This window comes from Dama dama, chromosome 22 (genome assembly GCF_033118175.1).
Source record: "Dama dama isolate Ldn47 chromosome 22, ASM3311817v1, whole genome shotgun sequence".
In the NCBI taxonomy this organism is placed as follows: Eukaryota; Metazoa; Chordata; class Mammalia; order Artiodactyla; family Cervidae; genus Dama; species Dama dama.
This window is the reverse complement of record NC_083702.1, coordinates 16,191,912-16,214,286: the sequence shown is the minus strand read 5'-3', so window position 1 is coordinate 16,214,286 and position 22,375 is coordinate 16,191,912. Positions and strand designations below refer to the sequence as shown.

The following is a 22,375-nucleotide window of genomic DNA, read 5'->3' as shown; positions in this document are numbered from 1 at the left end:
CAACAGAGCGCCACCTTGGTGTTTACTTGCAGAAAGGCTGAAGTCGGTTTTTCTGTTAACTTGCGTGGGTAAAATGTGGACACGAGATGCCTTCCTCCCGACCTCCAACATGGGAACCTGGGCAGAGAGAAGCCTTACCTGAGGGGCAGCGCGGGTCCTGCGGTCAAGGAAGAGGGTTTCCGCATCATAGGCGTGGGGGCCCCGATATCGGGGCGACGTCAGGCGGAGGGCCCAGCTCTGGCGCCAGTGTTCGAGGGGCAGGGGTGGCTTCCGGGTATAATATTTCCAACTGAATTCTACGAGGCCAAAGGCCCACGCCCGGAGTGGAGGGCAGGGAAGCCGAAGATGCTTCGTGGGCACCGCCTTCTCCGCCTGCGGGGAGAGCGGAGCTGTCCGCCCCGGAATCCTGCCCGGCCTCGCGCCGGCCCGACGAGCAAATGTTCCGGCTTCCTCATCGGACCAGAAGGCCGGAAGAGGCGGGACCTCGGGGATCGCTGTGCGCCTGCGCGAGACGTTTCCGTGGTGTGGCGTCTGATCTCCTGGCCGAGCCGCACGTGGAGCTCCGTGCCTGCCTCTTCCAGGTGAACCGAGGCTTCGGGCGGGTGTGAACGAAGTCGGGTGAGAGAGACGATGACTTGGGTTGGGGCGTGTGGAGGGGCACCTGGGGCGTGGGACCCAGGGCCCGGGGCTCAGCGTGGAGTGGAGGTTTGGCTAGGCCTCGAGGGGCTAGGGGGCTGCTGAGTCCAGGTTCTGATGGACTCACTGCCCTTTGCAGACCGTTTGTGGTCTGCCTTTCCCTTTCAGCACGTTTATCGTCTCCCGTTTTTATGTTCCCTAGGACCATGGGGCGCAAATTGGACCCTACGAAGAAGGAGAAGCGCGGGCCGGGCCGAAAGGCCCGGAAACAGAAAGGTGCAGAGACCGAACTCGCCAAATTCTTGCCTGCAGGTAAGGGTCAGGCGTGCTTCCGCTCCTGATACTCCCGCTTTTGGGTTATTCTTCGATTATTCTTTCGTGGTTTTTTTTTTATTGTTGTTGGGGGGTCTATGTGTTCATTTTCTGTTCAAACAGAACTTTGTAATGATTTACTAGAAGACTAGTATGAATGAAATACTCTCATTAGCATTTAGAACTTAGGGAAGATGCGGCAGGGACACAAGAAGCTATGCAAGGAGAGGTGTGATCACTGTTGAGGGAGTTCCGAGGAAGGGGCAAGCCATAGAGTTAAGAGAGCTTAAAAAGATTCTGTAAAGAAGTTGGGTTTTGAAAAAATGGTGTAGCAAGTGAAAGTTGGGAGGGGGGGCAGTCCAGTCACTGTGAACTGCGTTGTGGAGGGGATGGAGATGATAACCACAAATCTGGTTCCTGCATAACACTTGGTTGTCTACTGCATGGAAGAGAGGGCTGGAGGGGAGAAGGAGCAGGTAGTTCATGTCCATCCTTGTATAAAAGATGTGATTAATTGAGGTGTTGGCAAGTGCTCAACACTATGCTGATCCCTTTGGGCTCATATCACCTCAGTGTCCTGTGAGAGAGGTGCTACTTAGAAAATGGATGCTGAGAGTTTAACTTGCAGGCAATTATCAACTGTCTGTAATTGATAATTATCAAACAGCAGCAGTTGTGGAACCTGTGGTTGGTAACTGATTGTGCTGTTGTTTAGTCACCTCAGTCGTGGCTGACTTTGGGGACCACATGGACTGTAGCCCGCCAGGCTCCTTTGTCCATGGGATTTCCTGGGCAAAAATACTGGACTGGGTTGCCATTTCCTTTGCCAGGGAACCGAGCCAGGGATTGAACTTGTGTCTGTTGTGTTGGCAGGTGGATTCTTTGCCACCAAGCCACCAGGGAATCCCTGGTAACTGATTAGTTGAGAGTAAAGAAAGAGCAGAAGAAAGAATCTGTGTTATCAGAATGGTGATGATGCCATTGAAATCAGTCTGGAGAAAGGCCCACTTTGGATTTGGTTGGTGAACAATCAGATGGAGATCGTCTCCTTGGCATCGGTTACCCAGCTCCTGGGAGAGCACAATGGTGTGTGTACTCTGTTATTTCCGACTCTTCGTCACCCCGTGGACTGTAGTCTGCAAGGCTCCTCTGTCCACGGGATTCTTCAGGGAAGACTGCTGGAGTGGGTTGCCATTCCCTTCTCCATCCCAACTCAGGGATCAGTCCTGAGTCTCCTGCACTGCTGATGGATTCTTTATGCTCTGAGCCACCAGGGAAGCCCCCAGAGCACAGTGGAGTGGGTTACAATTTATTCCCTTTAACTAGTGTTCTAGTTGTTTCTCCTTTTATTTTTTCTTCCAGTGTTCTTTTTCATTTCTTCTGTAATATTCAATTCTGATTGTTTGTTTTTTAACCAGGTGGTGATGAAAATTCAAAAAGGCTGTCCAGTCGTGCTCGAAAGAGGTGAGTGTGTCCAGACCTACATTACACGGGTTAAATCGGTCCTGCTCATCTTTCAGCATGTGATCCCATGTGATCAAGCTGATGGGAAGGGCTGTTGGGGACTGCCACATTTCCCTGCCCTGGGAGGTGGCAGAGCCTGGAGGTGTGTTCCATTTTCCACTTTTTATGTGGTTTTAGGGCAGCCAAGAGGAGATTGGGCTCTGCTGAAGCCCCCGAGATGAAAAAGTCCCCTGGGGCTAAACCATTGCCTGGGAAGCTACCTAAAGGTCAGTGAAAATAAGAGCTGGGTGCTACGTTAGGAGTCGTCTGGGTCCTGGGGAAGGAGGGACCTCGCTGAGCATTTCTGACATGAAAGGAACAGCCAGAGGATATTCTCAGGGGTAGAGAGGGCAGGCTCCATCAGTGTGTGGCTGCCACTGGTCTAGGATTCTGCAAACCCTTTGGGGTCTCTGCAGGAGCTGTCCAGACACCTGGTAAGAAGGAAGCCTTGTCCTTATTTAATGTTGCTCGAGGCAAGAAGCGCCCAGCACCAACCCATAGCAGTGAAGAAGAGGAGGAGGAAGACTCTGAAGGGGATGATGTGGTGAACCAGGGGGACCTCTGGGGCTCCGAGGACAGTGATGCCGATATGATAGATGACTATGGAGCTGACTCCAATTCAGAGGACGAAGATGAGGATGACGGTGAAGAGGTGAGTTCCATCCCTCTGGGTCTCCCAGAAGTGATCCTTGTCTTTTATTAGAGTCTTTCCATATCACTTTGACTGTCTCTCAGTGATGAGGGTAAGCCTGAGTAGAGAAAAGGCACTTTGGTGTGCCATCACTCTTTCAGAGCACTGAATTACCTCCTTTTGACACATGTGCAAGTTTAGAAGAGCCATAGATAGGGATAGAGTACTTTGAAACATGAGAATGCCCAGTGCTGGTGAGGATGTGGGAAACGACACACTTAAATGGCCCCACTGATGGCAATAGAAATGTGCATACATGTTTTTAAAAGTTTTCTTAAAAATCATCTGGTATCTGAGAATCTTAAACAGGTTTTTCCTTTTGATATAGCAGTTCCACCTTAGGAACGTGATCAGGGATGTAGACAAAGGTTTACTTGTTAAAGTATAAGAAGTTATTATGTATTATACAGTTCATATATTTGTGTTATTAGAAAAGTTCAAGCAAAATCCAGTAAAGTGTCCACTTGCACCCCTCGCCCACGAACCCCCTCCTCTCTACAAAGCTACCATTTTGAAGTTGCCAGGCACCATCTGTGTGGACCATAATGCCAAAACTCTGGAAGCTTCCAAAATGTCCCGTTTACTTAAGTGAATTAAAGTTCGTTCATACATGAAATCAATGTTTGGCCAATATATCTGTGAAAATGCTTGTGTTCTAACTGTGAATGAGAAAGGCAAAAGGCAAACTTGAAAATGCATCATGATTTTAACTGAAAAATGATGTAGAGTAAGTGTGGGGGGAAATACGGCAAAACGGGCACCCTCGGGGCAGTTTTCATCCCCACCCTGTGTACATATGGTGTGGGAAGACCAGTATAATGAACCCTTTGAATCCCTCGTTTTATTTCAACAATGGTAAATGTTGTGCCAAGCGTACAGTCACTTTTGTAGGGTCTGTATTTCTTTCTGGGAGCAAGAGTTAAACGTTTGTATTTAGGGAAGAAATAGATGGGAAGTGTTCTGTGGGCTGGTGGATGGGCCGGCTTTGCACTGCCAGCCGCTTGTCTCTCTTTTCAGTTGCTGCCCATTGAAAGGGCTGCTCGGAAGCAGAAGGCCCAGGAAGCAGTTGCTGGGTGAGTTGTGGAAACTCTTCTTCAGATGGAACGTAGGTGGCAGCTGGGGAGGAGGAAAGCTCAAGGAAGGAGGAGGTATCTGCTTTGATCTGTGAGCCACCCTGCTCCTGGGTTTGTGTGCAGGGGCCAGTGGAGCAAGGAGGAGACTGACGAAGAGGAGGAAGAGGAGCAAGCGTCTGCAGGGTCAGGCCCCCGAGAGGACGAGGAGTCGGAGGGGGGCCTGCAGATCAATGTGGATGAGGAGGAGCCTTTTGTGCTGCCCCCTGCTGGGGAGATGGAGCAGGATATCCTTCCAGAGCAGGGTCTGGGGGGATGTGTTTGTGAGAAGGGGTTTTCAGGCCTGCTCTCCCCCCATTATGCACACACCCAGAAACAGTTCCTTAATGGGCCCACATTCCCAGGCTCCAGACTTGCAGCGTGTTCACAAACGCATCCAGGATATAGTGGGCGTGCTGCGCAACTTTGGGACTCAGCGGGAGGAGGGTCGGTCCCGCTCGGAATACCTGCAGCGGCTTCGCAAGGACCTGGCCACTTACTACTCCTACGGAGACTTCCTGCTGGGCAAGCTCATGGACCTCTTCCCTCTGTCCGAGGTACCCACTCGCTCGTCCCTGACGCTGTTCCTACATGTCCTTCCTCTTCCCCCATGTTAGGAGGTAGCTGGCCTCCTGGCCCTCTGCTCTCCTGTTGGAGCTCCTTGGCCAGCCTGACCCCCTCCCCCCTGCCGTCCTCTGTCCCAGCTGGTGGAGTTCCTGGAAGCCAATGAGGTGCCTCGGCCCATCACCCTCAGGACCAACACCTTGAAGACCCGGCGCCGGGACCTTGCTCAGGTGAGGGGTGGGAGGCAGTGACTTCTGGGTATCCAGAGACTCCTGCATGCCACCCTGAGCATTTCCGGCCACAGTCCAGGGGGCGAACCTTGACAGGCCTGGTGCCAAGCTGAGTCGATCTGCCGGCTCAGGGCCGAGGACCCCTGTGGAGTGGGAAGCTCGTCCCCTCAGCCTCTGCTTCCTGTGACTGGGCGGTGATGGAAGTGCTGCCTCACAGAGAGATGGGTGGAGTTGTCTGCCTCGTCAGTCATGGGGAAGCTGGTGAGACCTCGATTCTTGCCTGCAGGAAAAGACAGGACACACAGGCGCAAGCAGTACTTGAAGCTCATTGTTTCTGAGGGTTCAGGGGCTCCAGGTTAAAAAACAAGTTTAGAGGCAGTGGTGCGGCCCTGTGTGTGGTGTGTCTTCTGGTGTTAGATAACCTGACAACTGTCTTTAAAGTGCTGTCACCAGTAATGTTTAACTGATGGCAAGGGGGCTGAGGCTCTTGGAAGATTGGGTTCTGCCTCCAGGAGATGAAAGAGCAAGAGCTGGCAGTTTGCTCCATGGGGATGGAGTTCAGACCTTGAGTTAGAACCTGAGGCCCAGGAAGGAGAGACATGGGGAGAGATGGGAGAAACTGCTCCTGACAATTGTCGGGCTCTGGTGTCACAGGCCTCCGGCTTGGCCATGTCCTCACGTCTCCACCCTCTCTCAAGAGTCGACTTCAAGGTTCTAAACCCTTCATCGGTCTCAACCTCTAGGCACTCATCAATCGTGGAGTTAATCTGGACCCCCTGGGCAAGTGGTCCAAGACAGGACTCGTGGTGTATGACTCCTCGGTGCCCATTGGTGAGTGCGCCCTGTCCCGGAGCCCTTCCACCCCTGCCCTCGTCCCAGCGCGTCACCTGCAGGCTCTCCTCCACAGGGGCCACGCCCGAGTACCTGGCTGGGCACTATATGCTGCAGGGGGCCTCCAGCATGTTGCCTGTCATGGCCTTGGCACCCCAGGAACACGAGCGGATCCTGGACATGTGCTGTGCCCCTGGAGGAAAGACCAGCTACATAGGTAAGAGGAGGGGCCAGCAGGGCGGGGACTCATCCTCAGGAAGCGGGGGTGGGGTCAGTGACTGGAGGGTGCTCAAGAAACAGCCCCAGGCGGCCCAGCTCTATCCCCATGGGTGCCTCTTCCTGCCCACATGACCCTGGGCAGGGCCCTGGTCCTCTGTGGTCCTCTGTAGAATGGCGAGGTGATGGTGCGCAGGTTGGCTTTTATGTCTTGCTTGGATCCTGAGAGTTGCGTGTGTGTGCACAAGTAACCATTACATACAGTTAGTTGTAACCATTTAATTATGTTGTTATAACTTGGAAGAAGTAACTAAAGCTGTTGAGTAACAATGGAAAAACCACCCTGGCAGGTTTGCTCATCACAGGGCCCAGCACAGACTGGGTGGACAGCAGGGAACATGGCTTCCTGGGGAAGGGCTGAGGCTTCACCAGCAGGTTCCTGGGCTGGCGGGGAGAGGGGAAGCCCAGCAGGTGTGGAGGCAGAAAAGCTGCAGCTAAGCCCTGTGCCCTTCTCCCTTCAGCCCAGCTCATGAAGAATACAGGTGTGATCCTCGCCAATGATGCCAATGCCGAGCGGCTGAAGAGCGTGGTGGGCAACCTGCACCGGCTGGGGGTCACCAACGCCATCATTAGCCACCATGATGGGCGCCAGTTCCCCAAGGTGGGGCTCCCGCTGGGTGTCTCTCCTCCCCGCTTCCTGATCTCAGGATGTTGAGACTTGCCCCTGGGAAGCTCACGGTATGGTTCCACTGCCCAAAATATCTGCTTCACCTCCCCTGTCCCCAGGTGGTGGGCGGCTTTGACCGAGTCCTGCTGGACGCTCCCTGCAGTGGCACCGGCATCATCTCCAAGGACCCTGCTGTAAAGACCAACAAGGTGCAGGGGTGGGGGACCAGCTGAGAAGCCTTGGAGGGGTAGCTGGGGGAGGGGGCCCCCCAGGCAGCCAGCAGCGCGCTCTTTCCAAAGTTCCCTGTTGGGATTCCAATGCCTGGGTCTCTACTTCTTGGGGGCAGGATGAGAAGGACATCCTACGATGTGCCCACCTACAGAAGGAGCTGCTCCTGAGCGCCATCGACTCTGTCAACGCCACCTCCAAGACAGGGGGCTACCTCGTCTACTGCACCTGCTCCATCATGGTGAGGCCTGTCGGGGTGCAGGAGGGAGCTAGCCTGGGGCTGTCATGCCCTCAGCGCCCCTTCAACTCCAGCTCTGCTTTCCTTCCGTCTCCCACACACATCAGGTGGAGGAGAATGAGTGGGTGGTGGACTATGCCCTGAAAAAGAGAAACGTGCGCCTGGTGCCCACTGGCCTGGACTTCGGCCAGGAGGGCTTCACCCGCTTCCGGGAAAGGCGCTTCCACCCCACGCTACGCTCCACCCGCCGCTTCTACCCTCACACCCACAACATGGATGGCTTCTTTATTGCCAAGTTCAAGAAATTTTCCAATTCTATCCCCCAGTCCCAAACGGGTAAGCGATGTGCTCTTTGCTCTCTTCATCTCCGCCTCTGCTCTTTACCCCTCCAGAGACCTTGGAGTGTGGCTGCAGGAAACCGTGGGTCCTTGCACCCCTAGCCTAGCCTTGAATGCTGGCGTGAGAGATCCTTTTCATTCCAGCTAGAATTGGTCCCAGGCCTGAACCCCATTTGGGAATGTTAAAGGCTTCGCATGGATCGAGCCCTTTCCTCAGTTCTGCCAGGCGGCTGCAGTTGTCAGCCCTGAATGCTCTCCAGCGGGGGTGTGGTTTCTTGGCCCAGGGCGGCCTTCCTGGTAACAGATCTCAGCCTCATCAGCACTGGCTGGCACAGGACTCCTCAGAACCGTCAGTTCTCTGCAGTCTCACTAATTGCAGATGGTTTTCTTGGCTGTCTTGAGTAGTTTGGGCTGGGCTATAAAGGCCAGGGTGGGGTGTTTTGAAACAAGCCTGAGAGCTCTGCCTCGTGGGATGTCACCTTAGGCTTGGTTGGACGAGGGAGAGGCCGACTTCTTTGCACACAAACTTGGTGACTTTTCTCTATAAACAGTGCCTCTTAACATGAGTCACATTTGAATGTTAACACATCTCTTCAAGAAGTAGCAAAGTACCCTGTATTTTTCTTGCTGTAACTTTAAAGATACATATTTAATACCTCAGTCTTCATTCACAAAGTACTAGCTTGTTTTTAGTTACTCCATGTGCCTTCTTATTTTTCTGCATCTCATCAAAAGCTGCATGGAAGAAAACATCTTTTCTGATTAAAAGAGAAGCCCAGTGCTTCAAGTTTGTTCAGGAGTCACCTCCTGCTGGCCGCCAGGGGGCACAGCTTCCTCTGAAATCCTTTGGCCCATGGATGGGTAATGGTATCTTCTCTATCACAGATTCCAAATACGACTTGACTAGAGGCTAGGTGAAACTAAGTAATCTGAATCTAGGTGATCTGCCCTTGGGTACTGCCCTTGTTGTGTGGGGCACTTGGCCAGGAGTGGCAACCAGGAAATCTCCTTACTTTAATATCTCTGCTTTTCCTGCTCCACTGATGATCATGACCCAGTGATGAGGCCTTATTTCTCAGACTATTTAATTTTAACCACAGGCAATTCTGCGACATCCACCCCCGCAAACCCAGACTTGCCCAACCTGAATGGGCAGGTGACCCCCAAGTCTGAGAGCGGCAGCACACCTGCCAAGAAGGCTGGTCAGGCAAAGCAACGGCTGCAGAAACAGCTGCATCCCAAGAAGCCTTCGTCCCAGAAGCAGAATGGCATCTCCAAAGGGACGGATGTAGAATTGTCCGCTGTGTCTTCTGTCACAAAGGCCCAGGCGTCCTCCAAGCTCCAGGACAGTAGTCAGCCAGCTGTAACAGCAGCAGTGGTTAGGGAAGTGAAGGAGGCTGGGAAACTAAAGCAACAGTCACCCAAACTGCAGTCCTCCAGGAAAGCTGCCTTCCGGAAGCAGCGTGCTCCTCCCAAGGCCATGAACACAGTCTTGCCCGCAGCACCGTCCCTCTCTAAGACCCAAGCCACACCCAAGCCTGAGGACCGAGACCAGCTTGTTGGAAACACCGCAGGGGCTGAGAAGGTTAAGCAGCAGGTGGCAGAGCAACCTTTCAAGAAAGCTGCCTTCCAGAAACAGAATGGCACCCCCAAGGGACCTAAGACTCCCACTGTGTCCTCCTGCAGTTCCAGCCGGCCCCCGCCAGCAAAGAGGAGAAAATCTCAGTCCAGAGGCGGCCGCCAGCCTCTGCTGACTTCAGTGGATGGTTGAATTAGACTGCCATTGTTACAGGGTTGGAATTCTTTCCTCTGTGAGGATGGCTTCCCAACCATGGATGTGAAATTTAATACATGTTTTACAGTCTTTGGCCACTGTGTGCTTTTTGGGGGTGGGTACTGGCTTTGCTGCTTAAAGAGCAGAGGAGGGAGGGTGAGACAGGGATCCTCAGAAGCGGGGTCAGAGCAGCGTACTGAGAAATCAGGTCAGTTCCTGGGGACTCAGGGAAGGAGATTCATGGAGTCAGAGCTGGGTGTTTGGACGCAGGAGGGAGGAGGGCAATAGGAATATAGATAGATTTCGTGCCACCAGAACCACGCAGTACTGGAGGACCTGGCTTTCAGTCATTCAGCAGCTGTCTGGATTCCGGGTACGGGCCGGGGTCCGCTAGGCTCAGGGCTCAGCCTCAGACCCTGAAAGGTCTGTCCAGGTGCCAGCCTTTGAAGGAGACTTTCATTGGCTTACCCCCTGCCCTTCCCCGCCCCCATGACCTCTGCCCCTCCCGCCGAGCCGTCTGATTGGCTGTCCCGTGTCCCCCTGGCGTCTCATTGGCTCTCCTCCCTCGCCCAACATCCCCGCTCCTGCACGGGTTTCTGTCTCCCAGCAGAAGGCGCAGCCATGAATCCGTTATTCGGCCCCAACCTCTTCCTCCTCCAGCAGGAGCAGCAGGGCCTGGCCGGGCCGCTGGGGGACCCCTTGGTAGGCGACCACTTGGCCGCCGGCGGGGACGTGCCCCCGGCGCCGCTCGCTCCGGCTGGCCCGGCTCCTTACTCACCGCCGGGGCCGGGCCCGGCGCCCCCCGCCGCCATGGCGCTCCGCAATGACCTGGGCTCCAACATCAACGTGCTCAAGACTCTCAACCTCCGCTTCCGCTGCTTCCTGGCCAAGGTGCACGAGCTGGAGCGCCGCAACCGACTGCTGGAGAAGCAGCTGCAGCAGGCGCTGGAGGAGGGTAAGCAGGGCCGGCGGGGCCTGCCTCGCCGCGACCAGGCCGTGCAGACCGGCTTCGTCAGCCCCGTCCGACCCCTGGGGCTGCCCCTAGGCTCCCGGCCGGCCGCCGTTTGCACCCCGTCGGCGCGGGTCCTGGGGTCGCCCGCGCGCTCGCCGGCCGGCCCCCTCACGCCGTCCGCGGCCTGCCAGCCGGCGCCCTCCACCTCCGCCTCCACCGCCTACTCCTCGTCGGCCCGCTTCATGCCCGGCACCATCTGGTCCTTCTCTCACGCCCGCCGGCTCGGGCCGGGACTGGAGCCCACTCTGGTGCAAGGGCCTGGCCTGTCGTGGGTGCACCCGGACGGGGTGGGCGTCCAGATCGACACCATCACGCCCGAGATCCGCGCGCTCTACAACGTGCTGGCCAAAGTGAAGCGCGAGCGGGATGAGTACAAGCGGAGGTAGGGACCGGGAAGGTGGGGACGGGGCTCAGCTCAGGCCGCACTCAGCCGGGGTTACCTGTCCAGGAGCACAGAGCCTCTGGGGCCCGAGAATAAGGGAGGAGTAAGTATGAGTAAAGTTCCTGCTGTTTAAGGAGGAGCTAGGAAGTCCGCAGATGAGACTGGAATCCACAGAGAATGCAGAAGTCAGGCTCGTGACAAGGAGGAGGAGTCTAGGAGCAGAATCCTGCCGGGAACCCTTGTTTTTCATCTAGGCAGCAGCGTTTGCACCGCTGTGTTAACTGTGGGGTTTTATGATGTGTAAAAGGGACATTGTTCTGAGAAGTCGCATCTGGGCTACCACTTATATCCCCCTGCCAGCCTCAGCCCTCAGAGTGACTTTGTGATATAAGCTCCAAATACTGATCAGAAGTTAGGGGCAAAGGATGAACCTTTAATTTGGGAATCTAAGTGCCATGACAAGTGGTGGTGGGGTGGGGGGTGGTTTGCGGGTTGGGCTGAACCTTGGAGGAGGTGATCCTGACACTGCCGAGGGTTTCCAAAACAATGTCCATAGTAGCAGCCCGTGCCTGCTCTAGTTCCACTGCCGTTGAGAGGCTCTGGGGCCCTCAAGACATTTCTGAGAGTTGATCAAAAAAGGGGGTGTGGGGAAGAGGGAATTCCCTAGGGAAAGGTGAAAGGCCTGTTGTCGACCCAGGGCGAGTGAAAGCTGAGGGGATCTGAAAGTGCAGGAGGAGGTAGCAAGGACCTGAGTAGGAGGAAGCTGGAAACACGGACACACCCATGATCGACTGCCTCACAGCACAGCTGGGGCAAGCCATGTTGCCCCGAGAATGAAGCACTGGCTCCCGGCAGGAAACCCTGCAGGGTAGCCCAAGGGGCCCGAGGAGGGGATGCGATGCAGGAGTGCTGGCTGCATCCGGGGGACCCCCTGATAACCAGCCTGTGAGGACAGAAGCTTGAGTACAGCCAGCACTTTGTAGACCCTGTGCCCAAGGTGCCATGACTGAAGACCAAGGAGATGAGGGCTCAGGGGGAGGCTCTGCCTTCAGGTTTAACCTCTTAATGAGCTACTCTGACCCCTTGTGGACAGCTCTGGGAATTACCCTTCCAGCCTGGTAAAGTGGAGATTTATGTCTCGTGGGGACTGGATGAATGTTCTGGGGAATGACTGCTGGGTCTGGCGGCGACCTTCAGGGATCTGTAACCCGCCAGAGTCTAGCAGACCACAGACCAGCGGACTTTCTGAGGTTGAGTTCTGCCCTCAGAAAGCTGGCTGGCTTCTTTAGTGGCAGTCTGTGATTTAAGTGTCCTTGGGACGCTCAGCTATCCCCAAACCATCGTTTAGATCCACCCAGAACCATTCTGCCCCTGCCCCACCCCCTGCCCCTGCAGCAGTTAATTGACACAGTCAGCAGTGGAACACGGACAGTTCTGGAATACATCCATAACCACAGGAACAACTGCTGTTGTTGGGGCGTTTTGTTTTTTTCACTGACGGCGTATCCGTCCTTGGTTCAGCTGTCCAGGGCAGCAAAGAGTTATCCCTCCGGGACTGATGAGCTCATGGCTCTGCAGCACTCTGCTGTGCAGAGGGCCCCACGGCCAGGCTTGGCTGGTACGTGACACCAGCAGTCACTCCTTCTTCCACCCCAGATCCCCTTGCCCTCGTTCTGTCTCTCTACAGCAGCTCTGACTCCGGTCTGTAGCCTGGAAAACATGGGCATAGTCTGAGCACGAAACTGAAAAAGAGCTGAGGCCTCCTAAGTTCTATGTTCAGCTTTCCTGCCAAGAGTGACCTTGGGTGGGTCTCTTTTTCCGCATCTCAGTTTTTCCAACATCGCCCTTGGCCAACTACAGTGCTTCCTCATTTCACTCAAGGATGCTGTGTATTAGGAAGAAAGGTGTTCACTCAATGTAGAATACATGGAAATTGCTCAAATTCTACCCATGCTTAGAGAACCTTATAAGTGAGCCCGGTTTTTTTTTTTCAGTGGGTTTTGTCATACATTGATATGAATCAGTCATAGATTTACACGTATTCCCCATCCCGATCCCCCCTCCCACCTCCCTCTCCACCCGATTCCTCTGGGTCTTCCCAGTGCACCAGGCCCGAGCACTTGTCTCATGCATCCCACCTGGGCTGGTGATCTGTTTCACCATAGATAATATACATGCTGTTCTTTCGAAACATCCCACCCTCACCTTCTCCCACAGAGTTCAAAAGTCTGTTCTGTACTTCTGTGTCTCTTTTTCTGTTTTGCATATAGGGTTGTCATTACCATCTTTCTAAATTCCATATATATGTGTTAGTATGCTGTAATGTTCTTTATCTTTCTGGCTTACTTCACTCTGTATAATGGGGTGAGCCCGGTTTTGAATAGAGGTCAAAATAAACCCACTCATGGGAAAGTCTGGCTGGAGTATGAATAGAATTCTAGTGAGGTTCCAGATGGTTTATTTTCAGATTTTTTTTTTTAAACCCTGTAAGATTTTATTAATCTTCATCCTTACCTAACTTCCTTGAGTTTCTCCCTGAAACAGTTGAGTTCACAGTCCTGCCCTTCCTGGTGCATATCCTCCAGGGTTACTGTCCCCTGGTCAGTCTTGCTTGCTTCCTCCAGGGACACAAGGACCCCAGGGTCCTCAGGGTACCACATCCCATGCCCTCACGTTGTAGATGGAGAAACCAAGGCCCAGAAAAGCTGCAGGTCTTATCTAAGAAAATACATAACCTGATGCTGCTGGGGCCCTTCGCTGGCCCTAGCTGTCTGAATGGGAATGCCAGAGCGCAGGGGGAGGAGGACTGGGGGGCCGCCAGGGAAGGCTGGGCCTGGAGCCAGGAAGGCAGGAGCGGGCCTGCTCTGAGCTGGCGGGTGGAGGCCAGGCTGCCTGCCTCCTCCCCACCCAGCCACCCGGGAGGGGCAGCCGCGGTGATGTCGAGGAGTTATTATTAGGAATACTGCACTGCGGATGTGAGTGAGGAACAGGAGAGCAAGGAGAGATGGGCCTGGAGGAGGAGCCCGGGGTAAAGAGATGGAGGCAGGGAGGAGAGGACCAGACCCCAGGCCTGAGTGTGTGTCCTCGGTGTGTGTTAGGCCACTTCCTAACCACCTTTCTGGGCGTTGAAGCTTCTCTCCCAGTGCACTTCCTCTCCTTTTTCAGTCTGGAAGAAGTCCTTCCAGGATGGGGAAGAAGTGCTGGGCTGTTATGTCAGTGGGGTCCGAGGAGTCTGCTGGTGCAGCCAACATCAACCCTAAGCAGGGGTGTTGCCCCGCCACTGCCCTTCTGCCTCCATGATGCGGAGGGGGATGTGCTGGCTTGCTCCCAGCTCTGGGCAAGGGCCCTGCCTCGGCCAGGAGTGTTTTTTAGCCTACTCCTGGTCTTAGGCTCTGCCTTCTGCAGCTCTGGAGGTGGTTCTCATCCACCACTCTAACGGGGGACTTTTCTATGCTCCAGTTTCCCTCTTCCCCTGGGTGTGGGTGCCTAGTGATCCCAGCTTGTGCCCGGGCACCTCTGTGCAGCCCACCAAGGGCCTCCGGGTGGGCAGTCTCCAGAGCTCGTGGGGGTGGACTTCGAGCACCTCCCACCAGGCTCTTGGCCAACGCCATTGATGCCCTGTGTGTCCCGCAGCTGCTTTTACAGGGTTAATGGTCCCACGGGAGGCAGGGCAGCTCTGTTCTGGTGCAGGCAGGAGAGCGGGAGCCCGGATCTGTGGACCGAAGGTGGGAGACTGGGCTGGGTGGTGCGGGCAGGAGGAGGGATCGAGGCCGGAGGGATAGCCGGTCGGGCCGGGGGCTTGAGTGGGACGGGCCCTGCAAGGGCACAGCGCAGCCACAGTTGGGTGTGAGGCCAAAGGTTCCGGGAAGGCAGCTGGGCGCTGGGCGCTGGCCAGGAGCCTGGAGCCACATGTCCCTCCTGTTGGGGAAGCCGACCCAGGGCCTGGCCTGAGCCAGATAGGTGGGAGGTGGGGGGCGGAGGGGAGAGGGCCCCGCACCCAGATGCTCATCCTTCACTGTCTGCAGGTGGGAAGAGGAGTACGCGGTGCGGCTGCAGCTGCAGGAGCGTGTGAATGAGCTCCAGGAGGTGAGGGCCGCCCCGCCCGCCCTCCCCACCATCCCTTGCCCGCTGCTCGCTGCCTGCCTGCCACTCACCTCGGTTGGTTTCTCCTGTCGGTAGGAAGCCCAGGAGGCTGATGCCTGCCAGGAGGAGCTGGCCATGAAGGTGGAACAGCTGAAGGCCGAGCTGGTGGTCTTCAAGGGGCTCATGAGCAACGTGAGTATGGCCAGCTCATCCCTTGCCTCTCGTGCCACCCCCGCACCAGCCTGGACTCAGCCCCAAGGCTGCCTGAGGCCCAGGAGCAGGCCTTTCTAGTTTTGCCCGTTCACCACCCGGCATCCCACTTTATGTGCTTCTATTTTCCCCCCCTTGCCTGCCCCCTAACTCAAGAGAAGAGGAAGGAAAATCCCGTTGGCCTCCAGGGGGACTCGGGCTTCTTTGCTCGCAGTGTGGCCCTGGTGACATCCTGACCTGCTCTGCCTTGTCGCTGGGTCTGTGGGACGGGATAGGATTGAAAGCAAGTGCTTTGCAGGATGGTTCCAAGGTCACAGCGTTTGTAGAGTCAGGACAGCAGCGGCCGAGTGTCAGCTAACATTGTCCTTACGAGTCTTTCTCCAACACTCAGAGGTCTGGCTATGTGCTTAGTCGCTCAGTTGTGTCTGACTCTTAATGACCCCATGGACTGTCGCCCGCCAGGCTCCTCTGTCCATGGGAATTCTCCAGGCCAGAATACTGGAGTGGGTTGTGTCATTTCCTTCTCCAGGGGATCTTCCCGACCCAGGGATCAAACCCAGGTCTCCCGCATTGCAGGCGGATTCTTTACCGTTTGAGCCACCAAGGACTAGTTTCTCTCTCTCTCTGGGAGTCTGAATTCCAGGAGGAGCCCCCTGCATATGCACCAGGCACTGGCCCACATCCTCCCGGGTGCCGTCTGGCCAAGGAGCCAGTCGTCCTGGGCAGACCGCTGGGAGGTACCCAGGTCAAGGGGTGCCTTCTGCCAGCAGGAGCCGTGTGACTGGGATGATGAGGGGACACTGCTCATGATGAGGTCGGCCCCCTTCACCGCTCCCTGCGCTCCCCACACAGAACCTGACTGAGCTGGACACGAAGATCCAGGAGAAGGCCATGAAGGTGGACATGGACATCTGCCGCCGCATCGACATCACTGCCAAGCTCTGCGACTTGGCTCAGCAGCGTAACTGCGAGGACATGATCAAGATGTTCCAGGTGAGGGTTGCGGGCGCCTCGCCCAGGCCCCCGGCGGCCCTGCCTCGCTGGCGCCTGAACCCCACAGGGGAGGCTGGAGCCGGGCCCTGGGGTCGAGGCTGGGGGGCGAGGGACAGCCTCTGGAGGGTCCGGAGCTGTCTCTAACGCCGTCTCCCCCTCCCCTCTCTCCTGTCTGCCTCCTCCTCCTCTCCGCTTTTCATCTTTTCTTGCTTCCTCCACAGAAGAAGCTGGTTAGTTTTGCTCTCACACAAGCTTCTCAGCTCCCTGGGCCTCCTGACCCACTGGGCTCTCAGTGCAGCGCCCCCTCCATCCTCCTGCTCTCCCCACTTCTCTCTCCCCCTCCTCTCCCCCGCCCCCTCCCTCCCCTTCCTCTCCCCCTTCTCCCCTCCCCCACCCTCCCATCCCCTCTTCCCCTCCTCCCCTCCCCCTCCCTCCCCCTCATCTCCTTCCCCCTCCCTCTCTCCCCCCCTCTTATTCTCTGGCTCCATCTCTCTCCCCCCTCCCTCCCTCTCTCGCTTCCCCTCCCCTTCCCTCCCCCTCCCCTCCTCCTCCTCCCCTCTCCCCTCCCTCTCTCCCCCCTTCTCTCATTCTCTGGCTCCAAGTCTCCCCCTCCCCACCCCCCACCTTCTTTCACTCTGGCTCCATCTCTCTCCCTCCCTTCCCCCTCTGGCTTCCAGATCTGGATGTGACTCAGGTTCTGCTTTATCAACTTCATGCCCCCTTCCTCCTTGCGGCCTGAAACTTCCCTCTCAGTTCAGTCATCTCACTAGAAGACTTTTTTTAGAAAAGAACTCCTGGGGGCCATTACGCACGTCTCACTCTGGGCCCGGCCAGCCATTCCCAGATCTTACTGCTCCGTTTTCTCTGCCTTCTGTCTCCTCCTCGTCTGCAGCCCCGGCCCCACCCGCGTCTGTCTGCCTGTCTCGGTGATGCTGGTGTTTCTGTTCCGTCTCGTAACTGTGTCTTCTCTCTGTCCGCCCGCCCTTCCCGCTGGTCCCCGCTTCCCTCGCTCCCGGCCGGCGCCCCCCGCCCTTCTCCTCACGCACCCGGCCTCGTCTCTGTAGTCTCTGCACTTGTCTCCCATTAAGGTCCCGTCCATGGGGGGGCGGAAGCGGGAGCGCAAGGCCGCGGAGGAGGACACCTCCCTGGCGGAGAGTGACGGGCCGCGCCGCCCCGACGGGGACGAGGAGGAGAGCACGGCCCTCAGCATCAACGAGGAGATGCAGCGCATGCTGAACCAGCTGTGAGTCCGCCCGGCCGCCCCGCGCCTGCCTGAGGCCGGAGCCCCCGCAGCCCCTGCCCCGCCGGCCGCCCTGACGCCCGGGCTCCCTGTCTCTAGGAGGGAGTATGATTTTGAGGACGACTGTGACAGCCTGACTTGGGAGGAGACGGAGGAGACCCTGCTGCTCTGGGAGGATTTCTCGGGCTATGCCTTGGCTGCCACAGAGGCCCCGGGAGAGGTAACCAACCTCCCGGCCTTGGGCCCCGGCTCCTCCTCCCCAGGCGCCAGGCCCATCTTCCCACCCGCCGGCCCCCTCCAGCTCTGTCTTCCCTCTGTGGCCGCCATCCGTCACCTGCTTCCCCTTCGTCCTCAGTCCTTGTCCCCAGTCCTTGTCATCAGTCTCTCCAGCTTCCTTTAACCTCATTCTCTCTCTCTCTCTCTCTCCTTCCCTGGCCTTGCCCTGTGGCTCGTCCTGTCCCATCCATCCCTCCCCTCTGCTTCCCCCACCTTCCCTTTCCACTCCAGCAGCCGGAAGACAGTTTGGAGAAGGTGATTAAAGATACCGAGTCCCTCTTCAAAACCCGGGAGAAAGAATATCAGGAAACCATTGACCAGATTGAGGTAAGGCCATGAGCTGAAGCCAGGGTTTCCCGGTTCCCTGGAGGGGTCGTGAAGTACTGTAGGACACCAGGGCTTCCCATCTGCTCCTGGCAGGAGAAGGGCGATCTCCCCACTGGGGCCCCTCTGGTGGGTCCCGAAGACCCTAGGCTGGGGAGGGGAGCGAGGCAGACAGATGTAGGTTCCAATCTCAGCTCTGTGACTTACTGCCACTCTGACTTTTAACAGGCCTCTTCTCTCTGAGCCTGCTTTTTTTTCTTTTTTTAACATCTATTTCTTCACCCATGTCAGGCCTTAGTTGCAGCACCTGGGATCTTTCATTGCGACCCATGGACCCTCTAGTTGCGGTGTGTGGGCTTAGCTGCTCTGCAGCACCTGGGACCTGAGTTCCCTGACCAGGGATCAAACCCGAGTCCCCTGCATTGCAAGGCAGATTCTTCAACACCGGACCAGCAGGGAAGTCCGGAGCCTGCTTCTTTGTTTGTAAAGTGGGGGTCTTAACAGTACCTCCCTCAGGGTCGATTGAAGGTCAGGTGAACTACAGCGCAGGTAGAGTGTGGAGCATCTGTCTGGCAGTCAGCTCTGTCGCAGCCGCTGTGATCACGGCTGGACTTGACCTTTGCTGCAGCCTCAGCTCAGCCTTCGAGGAGTCTCCATGCTCATTCCCTCTCCTGGAGGAACTTTCCCGAGCTGGCGAGTGGAGCCGGTGCTTTAATGTAAACTCTAGGCCCTGGAGGGGCCGACAGGAAGGATTTGTGACACCTGGGATGAGGGTGCTTCGGCCAAGGCGCCACATATTTCCTGTGACCCCCACAGCCTGAACCTGAGGGGGTCCTTCCCATGCACTCTGACCTGGAGACGAGGCTTTGGCTTCTAGAACTTTCTGCCTCTCGCCAGGCCCACTGCCCTCCCTCACTGCGACAGTGGCCGCTGAGGAATTATCTTCCTCCTGTATCCTCATTCTCCCAGCACACAGCAGCTGCCCTGCTCCTTTAAGCAAAACCTCCCACTGTTTACTCCCAGGCAGACTGACACTCAGTTTTAAAGGCACAGCTGGGGGGACCTCTCTGGTGGTCATGTGGTTAAGACTCCATGCTTCCTCTGCAGGGGGCATAGGTTCGACTCTGGTCAGGGAACTAAGATCCCACATGCTGCACAGCCAAGAAAAAGGAAAAAAAAGAAAAGGTACAGCTGGATATGTACCTCCAGCCAAAGAGCTGGGAGGGAGCCTCCACTCCTCGGACACGCATCCTGCTCTCCCCCTCCTCACTGCACCTAGGAGGTCCTGAGGGGTCGGGAGGCTGTTGCTGGCATTTTTTTATGGTGTTGCTCCTGGCCGTCCACCCAGGGCTCCAGAGGTCCTTTATCTCAGTGACCTTGGGTCTGCAGGGGCCCTGGGATGGAGGCAGGGACCACTTCCATGACTGGATGGTGAGAGAGACCCAGGCCCAGGTCTCCGCTCTCGATCTGCTCCCAGCCTCACCCCTCCGCCCTGCCCCACCGCACGCGCGCGGGCTTTTCAGTGTGGCCTTTGGGGTCGTCTCCTTCCCGCAGCCCTGCTATAAATGTAGAGGCCGGGGGCCGTCCTAGCCTCATGTTCTGCTGGGACGTGTTGGGTTCATTTCTTCCACTGCCCCACCGAGTGCTGGGCTCCCGAGCGCAGCCCCCAGCTCTCCCCTCTAACACCAGCTCTCCCGAGGGGCCGGGGTTGGGGTGAAGGAGGCAGCCAGTCTGGACAAGCACTGGCGGCACCCTACTTCCTTCCTGGACTGCTGCCGGGGGCGCCACCTGGGACCCCAGCTTTGGAACCAGGGCCGCAGTCCAAGTTGTGCTCACTGGGGCTTCTGACCCACCCAGGCCACCATCTCGCCCCATGTCACTGTCCTGACCATCTGTTTGTCTGGCCCTGTGACTGTTTCCTTTTCTGTCTGAGTTCCCATCCTTGCAGCCCAGTTCAGATCATTCACGGGTGGCTTCTTGCCCTTTCTCCTTGCTCTCGGGTAGTCAAGCACATCACCCTGGGCAGTTTTATTCTGCCCCCACCCTCTTCTGGCCCCTGTTCTTTGTCCCCAGAACAAAGGGAGGCAGCAAGAGTGTCTGTGTCCCAGATTTTTCACAGCCTCCATGCCTGCCTCTCAGCTCCACCACAGAGCCTGCGGGCAGAGTCAGGCTCTGGGAAGGAGACTGTGTTTCCTTGACTCTGAGCCCGGTCTTCACGTTAACAGTCCTTGACTCGGGCTGCAGCTCGTAGCCAGTCAGACATTCAGCGAGGCAGACAGTCCTTTCAATCGTCTCTGAAAAGGGTTTACATGTGAGCGAAGTAATGAGAGGAAATCGGTGGTGAGAGCGGAGCCCCTTTCCACGGGGCCCAACCGGCCCGTGTGCTGGCAGTCTTGTAGACGCTTCTCTAAGTTGAGTAACGGCTCAACTTGAGGGTACACGCAGGGATGGGTAGGCCCCAGCTTGGAGCGGGGCCTGTCTTGGGGGGACAGTGCTGTATGGGCCAGAAGAGGCCCCGTGGGGAACCCCAGGAGGAGGCCGAGCGCCTCAGGAACATCCCGCCTCTCTAGAGCCTCTGCCCCCTCCTCACTGCTCTTGCCACGAGTCTCTTCAGAGAACTCGGGCCACCTGCACCAGACTCCTTAGCAAAAGCCTTTTGTGGGTGAGCTTCCCCGGGGAACATGGAAGGAACGTTGGCATATCGAGTGCCTTCCGCCTCGAGCTGGTTTAGTTTTGAATCTGAGCCCTTCACCTCCTTCACGGCGTGGCGGGTTGGCCTCCTGGGAGCGCGGGCAGGGCGGCTGCTGACCTGACGGCCCGCCCCCCGCAGCTGGAGCTGGCCACGGCCAAGAACGACATGAACCGCCACCTGCACGAATACATGGAGATGTGCAGCATGAAGCGGGGCCTGGACGTGCAGATGGAGACCTGCCGCCGGCTCATCACCCAGTCCGGGGACCGGTGAGGGCCCCCCGGGCGCGGGGGGCAGGGCAGTGCCTGGCGCCCCTCGAGAATGGGCCCTGAGACCCACCCTCAGCAGATGGGGGACACGGGAGCCCATTGTGGCTGCCTGGCTGAAACCTCCCCACGCACTGCCTCTGGCGGTTCCCCTGCTTAGAAGGGCAGCTGAAGACCCGACAGTCACAAAACTGCTCCGTAGACCGGAAACTGGGGCTGCAGAGCCTCTTGGGGTCCCCAGGTTGAAGTGGGGACTGTCCCCCTCTCAGGGTGGACTGAGGGAGGCGGTGTCCCCCCTTCCACGCTCCCTCACCCTGTGGTCCTCCTCTGCCTGAGACATTACTCTCTTGCCTGCCCGGGCATCATCAAACTGGGATGGGCAGGGGTGCCAGCCCTGTCGGGACTCCTGCCTGCCCTGCCCCGAGGTTACAACCGGTGTTTTTTTCTAGAAAGTCTCCTGCTTTCACTGCGGTCCCGCTTAGCGACCCGCCGCCACCGCCGCCAAGCGAGGCTGAGGACTCCGATCGTGATGTCTCCTCCGAAGGCGCCATGAGATAGGGACCTCCTCGTGCTCAGCCCGCCCACCGGGACCCGCCGCAGCAGAGGGCCAGGGGCTCACAGAAGGGAAGCCCGTGTCCTGCGGCACCAGCCTGGCCCCGGGGACTGGGCGCTGCTCCCTGGCTTCCTCCCTCGGTCCTCGGCCCCTCCAGGGCTCCGGGGCATCTGGAGTGAGGCTTGGTTGCCTTTCTCGGGCCACTCCCCGCAGAGCTGGCCCTCCTGCCTCCACGCGGCTGTCTGCTGCTTTCCCACCTCTAATGCTGCCAGAGCGCTCGTGGCCCCTCACCCTCTCCACCGAGGAAGCAGTGTGATTGTCCTTCCTTCCTTCCCTGTGGCCTGGGGCCAGCTGGCCGTCTTCATTCCATACTGGTGCTAACTGGCCCAGGCACAGGTATGAAGGGGAGGAGGCCAGACCTTCCGTGGCTTGTGCAGCAAAGGAGGAGGTCCTCCGTATCACAGGCAAGACTGAGTGGGACTGGGCAGGGTGCGCCTTTCCCCCTGTTGTCCAAGTGCTCACGGCCGGCTGCCCATCAACAGCAGTGATGTGGCTCTTCCCCTTCCCTTGTGGGAAGTGCCACACCTTATAAGGACCTTAGTGCATCTGGGCAAGGCAGCTTTTGGGCTGACTGGGTGCAGTGTTGTGGAGAGAAAGAGACAGAAGCTCCTGTTTGTCTCCATCACCACCTGGTGGCAGAAAAGTTGAAACTGCGTGTGTGGGAGCGGGTGGACGTGCATGGATGTGTGCGTGCACACATGTGCTCAGGGTCTCGGTTTCTTCAAGCATCAGCTGCAGGTGTCCTCCGTGTCTCACACACGGAAACCCAAAAGGCTGAATAAGAAGACGTCCCAGACTCAGAAAAGCTTGGAGAACTGGGGCGACGACAAGGTGTCCCTCTGCATCACTGCCTGAGGCAGACTGGGCAGAGCTGTTTGAGTGGAATCTAATACTAATGAAACTGGCGAGTATTTATTGAACCTGTCTTTGTCACTGTTTCCAGCACT

General features: G+C 57.0%; 2 protein-coding genes and 1 long non-coding RNA gene across 6 annotated transcripts; 2 read left to right on the top strand and 1 right to left on the bottom strand.

The window, feature by feature from the left end:
• The first annotated feature begins 274 nt into the window (after nt 1–274).
• On the top strand, nt 275–9,431 carry NOP2 (NOP2 nucleolar protein). Its single transcript, XM_061124773.1, has 16 exons — nt 275–581; nt 839–948; nt 2,367–2,412; nt 2,590–2,678; nt 2,868–3,103; nt 4,160–4,215; nt 4,339–4,501; nt 4,611–4,808; nt 4,956–5,045; nt 5,789–5,876; nt 5,953–6,093; nt 6,614–6,753; nt 6,879–6,968; nt 7,106–7,228; nt 7,333–7,561; nt 8,664–9,431. The coding sequence occupies exons 1-16, from the start codon at nt 346–348 to the stop codon at nt 9,332–9,334; spliced, it is 2,706 nt and encodes a 901-aa protein (XP_060980756.1). The 5' UTR covers nt 275–345; the 3' UTR covers nt 9,335–9,431.
• LOC133043678 (uncharacterized) lies at nt 6,357–10,277 on the bottom strand. Its single transcript, XR_009689753.1, has 3 exons — nt 10,166–10,277; nt 8,751–8,924; nt 6,357–7,365 (listed from the first exon to the last, which is right to left on the bottom strand). It is a non-coding gene; the product is annotated as an uncharacterized LOC133043678 (long non-coding RNA).
• IFFO1 (intermediate filament family orphan 1) lies at nt 9,943–22,348 on the top strand. 4 transcript variants are annotated; one of them, XM_061124777.1, is made up of 10 exons: nt 9,944–10,731; nt 14,757–14,817; nt 14,911–15,006; nt 15,877–16,017; nt 16,239–16,247; nt 17,082–17,260; nt 17,357–17,477; nt 17,765–17,860; nt 20,688–20,818; nt 21,265–22,348. In XM_061124777.1, the coding sequence occupies exons 1-10, from the start codon at nt 9,959–9,961 to the stop codon at nt 21,371–21,373; spliced, it is 1,716 nt and encodes a 571-aa protein (XP_060980760.1). In that variant the 5' UTR covers nt 9,944–9,958; the 3' UTR covers nt 21,374–22,348. The 4 variants fall into 4 exon arrangements, with proteins under 4 accessions (XP_060980759.1, XP_060980760.1, XP_060980758.1 ...); XM_061124776.1 differs by lacking the exon at nt 16,239–16,247 and having other exon boundaries at nt 9,943–10,731; nt 17,106–17,260; nt 21,269–22,348; XM_061124775.1 differs by lacking the exon at nt 16,239–16,247 and having other exon boundaries at nt 17,106–17,260; nt 17,768–17,860.
• Nucleotides 22,349–22,375: the final 27 nt, after the last annotated feature.

Bases quoted from the DNA above. Each gene is read 5' to 3' on its own strand.
- IFFO1 (XM_061124777.1), top strand. From the start codon at position 9,959: ATGAATCCGTTATTCGGCCCCAACCTCTTCCTCCTCCAGCAGGAGCAG. The intron at 10,732-14,756 runs GTAGGGACCGGG...CACTGTCTGCAG, and splicing joins CGGGATGAGTACAAGCGGAG to GTGGGAAGAGGAGTACGCGG. The intron at 15,007-15,876 runs GTGAGTATGGCC...CTCCCCACACAG, and splicing joins TCAAGGGGCTCATGAGCAAC to AACCTGACTGAGCTGGACAC.
- NOP2 (XM_061124773.1), top strand. From the start codon at position 346: ATGCTTCGTGGGCACCGCCTTCTCCGCCTGCGGGGAGAGCGGAGCTGT. The intron at 4,216-4,338 runs GTGAGTTGTGGA...GTTTGTGTGCAG, and splicing joins GCCCAGGAAGCAGTTGCTGG to GGGCCAGTGGAGCAAGGAGG. The intron at 6,754-6,878 runs GTGGGGCTCCCG...CCCTGTCCCCAG, and splicing joins ATGGGCGCCAGTTCCCCAAG to GTGGTGGGCGGCTTTGACCG.